At 44.7% G+C, this 10000-nt stretch overlaps 1 protein-coding gene across 1 annotated transcript in view; it reads right to left on the reverse strand.

Moving 5' to 3' along the window:
* LOC125284311 (receptor-type tyrosine-protein phosphatase N2-like) overlaps positions 1-10000 on the reverse strand; it is a 42361-nt gene that overhangs the window by 4704 nt on the left and 27657 nt on the right. The window contains exons 18-20 of the mRNA XM_048228219.1: positions 9958-10000; positions 8782-8901; positions 3032-3195 (exon numbers count right to left, since the gene is read on the reverse strand). The exon at positions 9958-10000 is cut by the window's right edge and continues 35 nt beyond it. Of these exons, the coding sequence (XP_048084176.1) occupies positions 3032-3195; positions 8782-8901; positions 9958-10000 (327 nt within the window). The remainder of the gene's footprint in view (positions 1-3031; positions 3196-8781; positions 8902-9957) is intronic.

Consider the following 10000-nt stretch of genomic DNA (forward strand, 5'->3'; position numbering starts at 1 on the left):
ATTGCTTTTTCCACTCCATGGTGGAAGCTATCCGCACTCATGAATGTGTGTCCTGGTTCAAAAAACGTTAAGGTTATTGCTTGGATGTTATTCATGGAGTGATTTACTTGAGTGATTGAGCACCACCTCCACAAAAACTCCCCCAGATGCCATTACACAGTCCTCTCCGAGATCCGAGATGTAAACACACACACACACACACACACACACACACACACACACACACACACACAAAGGGTCCAGTTTTTTATTCTGCGCTGTGCAGTTGTCCATCCAGTAAGTCACAAAGTGCACATCCCGCTCCTGATGAAGCGCATCCCGCTCCTGATGAAGGGAGATGACAAACGCAGATGCCACTTCTGCTGCTGGTCTGCCCGCAATCCCCTCATGCCATATCACAGTGTCTTCTTCTTCGAAGGTGTGAATTTGCCAACACTGGCGAAGGTCTCATGGTAAGCAGTGATTCTGGCATTCGGGGCAACATGATGACTTTTTGTAAGTCGACCCTACGGATTACCTCATCTACCTGTTCCTTTTCTGCATCCAATCGATAGTGACTCCTTGCACTCTCTGCTCTTTCCTTATTGGCCTGCCAGTGTAGACAAGGTTGGCATTCAGTTATGGCATCAGCCTGGTGCTCTTCCTTGAGGTGGACATCATGCCGCAGGCAGTGTTTACACTCCTCCTCCCCCAGCTTTGTGAAGCTGATGTTTAGCTCCTTCACAGCCTTCCTGTATGTTTCATAAGAGCCGTTTGAGAATTTCTGCCTGTAATCTTCAAACATTGACCGGATGTTAATGTCACTGGGCAGATACCTCCTGTTTGGGGCATGCTCCCGCCTATAATGGCTTATTGACGGATGGAATGACTCTATGTGTTTGAACATGGGAGTCAAGTCCATCTTATTGCTGGGGGCATGCCTTCCCCTCCGCTCTTGTGGTGGGGCTAGACCTGAGGAGTCAGTACTACCAAAAATAGTCGTGATCAGCCGATCATTCTTTGGGTGGATAAAAACATACATTTGCAGACCTCATGTCGCTGGCCCTGGTCATCATGAAGGTGATATTTGTGTGACCGCTTGCGTCTGCTTGGGCACCCTGTGGTGTGTCGCTTAGGGTTTCAGTTGTTAAATAGGTGAAAACAATAAATGTAGCCATGTAGCTCCATAGGACCCCATGTATTTTTGGCCCGCGATCGCCATCTAGGTGAACTCTGGTAAACTGCAGCCAAATTCGGTTTGTATGGGATTAATAGAGAGTGGGGAGGCTCTCCGTAGACGGGCTCTGCTATCAATTAGACAACGCGATATTTTACCTAAACCATGTGATGTAGCGTGTGTATTGAGAAGTAAACAACCGAGATAAAGTGACATTTACTTCAAGACTGTCCTTGCAGGCTGCAGGCGCTACACGGCTCTCCTCAGGAGATCGGCTAGCACGGAAATGCTAAACTAACAGTGACTTTGCTCCAGTCGACTAACTAAATGTAATCTTCACAACAATTGGACTAGCTGCCTGAAACGAAAATAGCTTAAGAAATGAAGGCAAGATCGTATTTGGATTATGACAGCATTTCCAGACTGGATAGATGCTACAGTCTTCAAGGGAGCAGGTAGGCTAAAATGATTTAATATGCTAGCGGCTCGCTAGCTAGTAGCCTAGCGCGAGGCTTATGATAATTAATAGATTTAGGTGTTATTTGACTGGTTAGTTGTTCATATGTTATCCATCTTCCTTACCGTTGTTTGGATACTTGCATTTCAAAGCAAGTTCCACCATGGTTTTTCCTCGGGATTGAGCCATGATGTTTGTGTCAGTTTTACAATATATTTCTAGCAGCTATCGTGTTTGTGGTGTGTGTGATGGAATGTTTTGGATGGGGCTACAAGGCAGACCGCAGTATCTGCGTCAAAGCCAGGTAAACACAGGCAGAACGTAGTATCTACACTGCGGTTAGCCTCGGTATTAGGTTGGATTTCGTAACTCAATTTTGACCAAATATGTAGTTACTGCACTTTGCCTAGAAATCTAGACGCGCCCCTAGCGGAGGGCTAGTCTAGCAACTCTCCGTTGGCTTGTGAGCTCCAGAAATCGAAACTTAATCAGGACATTGAAATCGTGTATGGAGTCGTTTGGTGGGCTTAACATAATGATTGATGGCAGAGTTGCAACGGTTTGGCTTGAATTCCCTGCTACTTGAAAACAAATATCCTGTTGCGTCCTAAGACAACTGATTATCCCGCCCCTCGGACTGAGCACTGCGAACGGTGAGTGCCCAGACCCTACATTTTAATGTGGGTCTGGCTCGCCAGGCTATTTGTAGGGCAGAATAGTTATGATAATATTGCAATAAGTTCACAACCACAAAGCATTTGCTGAGTCTCACAGTTCAGAAAAGGTCAACAAAAGTGTATATTTCAGCACTCCATGAAATTATGCAGAAGTGGTCAGTGGTGTCGTTCAGCTAGTTAATCTGAGATAAGCTAGTTATATTGGTCATTGTAATGGCCAGCTATACTTGCTATATCATCCTTTTTCAGGACAGTTTGGGCTACCCATATCTGGGAAAGTGTGATGTGATCATATCTGTTATTTTCTGCCTAGATATTTGCGTCTCATGATTTTTTCCCCTTCATATTTTTTGCATTTATGTCACTAGGAAGTATGCCAGTAGAAATGCATATTAATATCTGTGTAGGTGGGATTTTGTTTTGGTCAGATTATTTTTAAATTCTTAAATGTTTGTGGGTGTATCCTGAATGCTTTGGCATGCTTGACATAATTAGGCCCTTGGGCTAAACTATTTGGGGAGCCCTGTGCTAAGGTCTCCCTGTGCTATGTAGCTTGAATGCTCCTCAATATAAGCCACTGGAGGAAAGCAACAGCTACATGAATACATGTAAACATAAATGTGTGTGTGTTCCTAATGTAACTTGACTTGTAAAGTGGAATCAAATAAAGTATATCAAGTGTGTGTGTGTGTGTGTGTGTGTGTGTGTGTGTGTGTGTGTGTGTGTGTGTACTGTATGCACCTGCGGAAGTCGAGCAGGCTCTGAGTCTCTGGTACGTTGCTAGGTAACCAGGTGTGGTAGTGGAACTGGGAGACGGTTCTACTCTCGTTGCTCTGCATGTTCTTCAGGTAAAAGCTCCGCACCAGGAAGTCCTCACACCACACATGTTCTGACACCAGGTTGACCTGAAAAACACACACACACACACACACACGCACGCACACACATCAAGGAGGGGCATGAGGAGGCTTCGTTTTTACGCATCAAAAAATAGTTCCATTTTTAATAGACAGCGTCTTGGTTGCTAGGTAACCAACATTCCAGATCCCTCTCCAATGGGTCTTTGTGGTTTTTCGTGTCTTAGTTGAAAGACATTGTGAAATAAGGACAGCCATTTTCATCCTGTAGTTGAAACGATTGAGCCCGAAGGCATAGCTACTGATCCCATATAGCTGCCCTTTGGTTGTTCTAATGGTGACATAAAAATCCTGCAGTATTGGATGCTGGATGCTCTTTCCGATACAGTCCAGTTAGAGCACCTGGATGCTCTTTCCGATACAGTCCAGTTAGAGCACCAGGATGCTCTTTCCGATACAGTCCAGTTAGAGCACCAGGATGAAGATGCACTCTCTGCCCGCTTGACTGTCTGTTCCTCCTCGTCAATGCAGAGTGTTAAACCATCAGAGAAGGCCCATGAGTAACAGGGGCAAGGAAAAACTCCCTAGAATTGGAAATACATGTAGGAAGAAACCACAAGCAGATCCACGACTCAAAGGCCTGACCCATCTGCCTAGGGTCAGTACAGAACAGTAAGGTCTGTTTACATGCTAAATTAATAAGTTAGTTAGGTGTAGAGAAAGAGAATAGAACATGGTGTTTAAAGCCACCTGAGGTGCATGTTACAAAGAGGTGGGATGGTTACATATCCAGTATGACAATGCATGAATCCTATTTAGTGTCAGAAAGTTCAAATAGTCCAGCGTAGGAAAGTAATTGTCCAGGGGGATTAGGAGTTGTCATAGGGCAAGTAGTGGGTCGCTAGGCTGCGCTGGCCAGGAATCCGGGCAGGGGGACAGCAACAGGCGAGGATAGGGCAGTAGGGATGGGACTTCAGGTGAGATGACAGGGCAGTCGTAGGGATGGGACCTCAGGTGAGATGACAGGGCAGTCGTAGGGATGGGACCTCAGGTGAGATGACAGGGCAGTCGTAGGGATGGGACCTCAGGTGAGATGTGCAGGGCAGTCGTAGGGATGGGACTTCAGGTGAGATGACAGGGCAGTCGTAGGGATGGGACCTCAGGTGAGATGACAGGGCAGTCGTAGGGATGGGACCTCAGGTGAGATGTGCAGGGCAGTCAGAGGGATGGGACTTCAGGTGAGATGACAGGGCAGTCGTAGGGATGGGACCTCAGGTGAGATGACAGGGCAGTCGTAGGGATGGGACCTCAGATGAGATGACAGGGCAGTCGTAGGGATGGAACTTCAGGTGAGATGACAGGGCAGTCGTAGGGATGGGACCTCAGGTGAGATGAGGGCCAAACACAAGGATGGCTGATGACTGGTGATGGTATAGTACAAGTGAGGTAAGGGGGAAGAAAAAGAGATATACGGCTCCCCAGCACAATTGACTTTGTATACTCGCGCTTTTGTCTTTCCTATTTTGCAGTCAGTGCATATTGGAATTTTCCCTCCACAGGTACATGCCTGTAAATTAGGGAGCCGATTAGCCCACGGGGGGTGGTTCTTAAAAGACGGGCGTGTTCGGCATAACGTTGATATTTTGCAGTTTAAGAAAACATTTCCGCCACAGACCAGGGGCCTGTACTACGAAGGGAGCTTAACCTACCCAGATGTAACCCAGGGTTACTTTGTTAAACCGGGGTTGACAAAACGTGGTTATCTTAAGTGGTGTTAATCGGTACTCACGACGCTGATTATGAAGTTGATTTGTTGAGCGGGGTTAACCTAATTGGAGTTTGTCTTGGCGTTCACATAAAAGGGGGGTTGCAGCGCAAGTCACCACTTTCAATGATGACGCTGATCACCTTATTTTTACGGATGAGGAATGCACAATTATTATGACAAGTTATGAGGAATTAAAACCCACTCTCTGACCAAAAAAAATCAAATCGCCGGCAGTGAACAAAGCAAAGGCAAGGATGTTGGCAACGTATTGCAGATCGGGTAGCCTAAATGCCTAAAAGTAAAGTTTTATTTCCACATGTTCTTCAAATATGTGTTCACGGAGGATTAATAGCTTCTTGGAATGTATGAAATGAGTTGAAATAATTAAATTGCCTATTTTGAGTTCATAGAAAGGCCTACAGATGCAACACAATTCAGAAGTGGGCATATAGATAAGTATAAGTATAAGTATAAATACTTTTTTGATCCCATGAGGGAAATTTGGTCTCTGCATTTAACCCAATCGTGAATTAGTGAAACACAAACAGCACACAGTGAACACACAGTGAGGTGAAGCACACACTAATCCCGGCGCAGTGAGCTGCCTGCTACAATGGCGGCGCTGGGGGAGCAGTGAGGGGTTAGGTGCCTTGCTCAAGGGCACTTCAGCCGCGACCCACTGGTCGGGGTTCAAACCGGCAACCCTCCGGTTACAAGTCCAGAGTGCTAACCAGTGGGCCACGGCTGCCCCAAACAGCCGTGATTACAGTAATAGGATAATTGAATGTTTAAGTAGCCCCCATTGACTGATTTAGTGTATGCCTAACCATTGCCAAACGCACATGGCAGCAGGTGAAAATGAAAAACAAACACATTATTCAGAATAGTAGGTTTATATATTCATAACTTGCATTAATATTTCTTAATTATGAAAACATGTAGGCCTAGTATGCTTATCGCCTTCACTTGGCCTCTGTTTTACAGCTAACAAGAAAAAGGTGTCTTTGAACACTACTGTAAGGCACGGACATACAGTATTCTTGCTCAGATGTTCAGCATCACCGATTAGATGGAAAACATGAATGTCCACGTAACGGCATTGCTATGACGGGTGACATTAGAGACTTCTGCCTAGATCATCTGACAAAGATAACGAATTCCCTCGGCTGACAATCTATATCTTCATATATATATATATATATATATGGCGGTCTCTAAAACCCCTCGAAGAGAGCACCTCACGATTTGCGCTCCAATGTCGTATGGATCATCCAGGTACGCCGACATTGTCTCGAATTGTTAGTGGAGGGGTGGTACTTATAAAGGGTGTGGTTAACGGAAACCTCGGGTTAACCAAGAACATAATTTGAGATGCAGCGTAAATTGCCATGGCAGCATACCTAGGTTAAAACATATCCACCTTTCGTAGTACGGGTTAATCGGGAAGTTATGCCACACGTGATCAAGTTACTCTCGAAGTTACCCAGATAAGCCAGTAACCCCTCTTCGTAGTACAGGCCCCAGGAACTCCCTGGTCTAAAGTCTGTGGCGCAAATGCAGATGCTATTTTAAGGGCGCATGCATGACCCCAGGCCTGCATTAATGAATGCGTTGCACATTAATTTGGAAAACTTTATGCAACCCTATACAGCCTAAAGTTACCTATAGTTTTGTTCCAATTTACCGTTGTGTATTAAACATCGCGTGCGCTTTAACATCAACCTAAGCATTATTCCAGCTGCGCTAAGGTTTTAAGCATCATAATTTTGCCTACCTTGTTGTAGCCCATCTGAAATAACTCCAAGCTTTGCTATGTTCCCTCCATCCTTTCGTTATTTTCAAAAAACATTTTATATCCATGATGGCCTTGAAGTCTTGAGTTAGTGAATTAGCTTAATCAGCTTTTTATGTGCTGTTATCCAGCAACCACAGATAGTACAAGAAAGCAGCAAGTATGGCTACAATTTCTGTAATTGCTGCATCCATTCATTGTTATTCTCTCTCCTGCTCAAACAAATGTTGTGCGTACATTAAGTTGATGATAACATGTTTACAAACTTGTAAATAGCCTACTGTCATGCAGTTAATAGGATACTGTGCAGAGTTGAAAGTTAGGTCAACTTGGAAACTGTTGAGTTGCCTGATGGTAAGGAGCCATGCTTGGCCGCCTGTGATGTGCAACGCACACTTCGCTCCTCTCTCTACAACGTAGTTCCCATTTCTGTAAACCATACATAATTTCAAAGAAAAATATTATCACTATTAAGATGTGAAAAAATAGGCATAAATCTAGCGTACACATTTTCACGAATCACGGATGTGTTGATGACATAAATTAGTAAATATTAGAGGACTTAAGGAGACGTGATGTTGAACTGCATGCCGATGCCATTTAACCCAAATGCCCCAGCGGCAGCACGGGAGAGAAGCGATTAAATGACAGAAGATATGCATTGTCGATAGAGAGGTAATGTTACAGATTACATTGTACATAGCAAAAATATCACCATGCATTCATAACCTCGTGATTCAGTGAGAGTGATCCATCGGAAAGTATGTCTTTGTGACAATTCTGTATTACATTTTGTCAAGAGGAAAAATCAATAGCTAACTGTTCCCAACTGAACAGTGATTATAGCGCTGTGAACGCTCCTGGCTGCACCTGGCAAATACGCCACCATAATAGCAATCAGATATGGAACAAGCGTGCCTGTTGTTAAAGGGAATGTGAGATGACGCTCTGATTGGTTTATTGCATGTTACGCCCAAACCACACCCATGATTAATGTAGCTACTTCAGACCACCCCATTTTAGATTTGCGCCTGGCGCAACAGTCAAATATCCCGCCGGCATCAGCGCCCAAGATCCGCCCACAAAGTGACTTGCGTTTTGCGCAAAGACACTTCCGTTTCAGACCGTTAAAATATAGCCCTGTATCTCTCTCTCCATCTCTCTCTCTCTCTTCATCTCTCTCTCTCCATCTCTCTCTCTCTCTTCATCTCTCTCTCTCCATCTCTCTCTCTCTCCATCTCTCTCTCTCTCCACAACAGTCAATTATTCCGCCGGTAAAATAGCGCCCAAGATCTGTCCAACAATCCAAACAGTCATGCTAATAAAGCTCCTTTGAATTTGAAATTCGAGTGGATATTCCAACTCATGGAATGTCTCTGCCAGAGCCTTATAGATAGGGCTAGATATATATTGGAATATATATAGAGGCTTATAGATAGGGCTCTGGTCTCTGCCAATTAGAAACAAATAAATAGTTCCATAGAACCCACTTGTTGTATAATTCTCTTTAAAAGGCTAGGGATGATTATCCTCCTTTTCCTCAATAGACAGGCCTCGGACCAGTGGGAGTGGGTTGTGTGTGTGTGTGCGTATACCTCATAGATGTGATCGAGGATTTGTGTGTGTGTGCCTCATAGATGTGATAGAGGTTGTCTGTGTATGTGTGTGTGTGTGTACCTTATAGATGTAATAGAGGTTGTCTGTGTATGTGTATGTATGTGTGTGTGTGTGTGTGTGTGTGTGTGCCTCATAGATGTGATAGAGGTTGTGTGTGTGTGTGTGTGTGTGTGTGTGCCTCATAGATGTGATAGAGGTTGTCTGTGTATGTGTGTGTGTGTGTGTGTGTGTGTGTGTTTACCTCATAGATGTGATAGAGGTTATCTGTGTGTGTGTTTGTGTTTACCTCATAGATGTGATAGAGGTTATCTGTGTGTGTGTGTGTGTGTGTGTGTGTGTGTCTACCTCATAGATGTGATAGAGGTTATCTGTGTGTGTGTGTCTGTGTGTACCTCATAGATGTGATACAGGTTATCTGTGTGTGAGTGTGTGTGTATGTGTGTGTGTGTGTGTTTACCTCATAGATGTGATAGAGGTTGGATCCTTCATCAGGCCAGTAGTGGTAGCACTGTTTTACTCCACCTTCAGTTAGCGGCGTCAACATCACGATTACTACTGCCCCACTCTCCCACACCATCTACAAGAGACACACACACACACACACACACACACACACACACACACACACACACACACACACACTCATACTTCAGTGAGGAGCAACACACAAATACACACATATACACACATGTAACAGAGGTCGTAATTCGTCCACCGCTCACAGCCCTCGAACCCGCCACCTCCACACACACCGGCATGGGAGTCGAACGCTCACAGCCCTAAAAGCCCAGGCTTCCAACTCAGCGGTTAGAAGGGTTCTTTAAGCAATGGTTCAGAGTAATTTCACCCTAGGGTCCTTTGCACCATGACCCTGAGCCAAACACCCTCCCAGAACCTTTTTTCCCTTGGTCGAACCCTGGTCGAGTAGCGCGTCGACGTTTCTTCCGTGATTTGGGAAAAGCCCGTAAAAGTCCTGGCAGGAAGCATGCATAAGGATGTAGATCCAGGAATGCACTAATATTTTGTTCGTAGTCCAGTTTGCAACAATTATTAGTTAACACTAAGTTGTAAACACTTCGGAAAAAAATATATTAAAAAGTGGATAAACCAAAAAACGTTGATGTAATCACTTCCTGCCAGGACTTTTACAGGCTTTTCCCAAATCACGGAAGAAACGTCGACGCAGCGGTATAGTAGCAGATGCAGAGGCAAGTGTTATTTAAATAAACTCCTGGTGCATTTACAAACTTTCTAATGCCTCGTTATTGGACTAAAGGTCATAGTTGTACTACTGCAGAAGTTTCGTACCATTCAGGGCATTATTAGTGGGGTAATTACGAGATAAAAGTTGGTTCCATCACGACTGCAGAACGTCATTCGTTTCTGACAGTGCTACTCGACCAGGGTTCGACCAAGGGAAAAAAGGTTCTGGGAGGGTGTTTGGCTTGGGGTCATATTGCAAAGGACCCTAGGGTGAAATTACTCCGAACCATCGCTTTAAGGTTAGGGGTGTGACACAGGCTACTAGCATGCTAGCTCAGTTCACCTCCGTTACACACACACACAAACATTTCACTTTCAGTCAAGGGGGTCACACACACACACACACACACTAAGACCATTAGGAACAAACCTGCCAGAAGTCAGCCACTGTGGATGGCAGAGGCCCCTGAGTA

Source organism: Alosa alosa, chromosome 19 (genome assembly GCF_017589495.1).
Source record: "Alosa alosa isolate M-15738 ecotype Scorff River chromosome 19, AALO_Geno_1.1, whole genome shotgun sequence".
Taxonomy (NCBI): Eukaryota; Metazoa; Chordata; class Actinopteri; order Clupeiformes; family Clupeidae; genus Alosa; species Alosa alosa.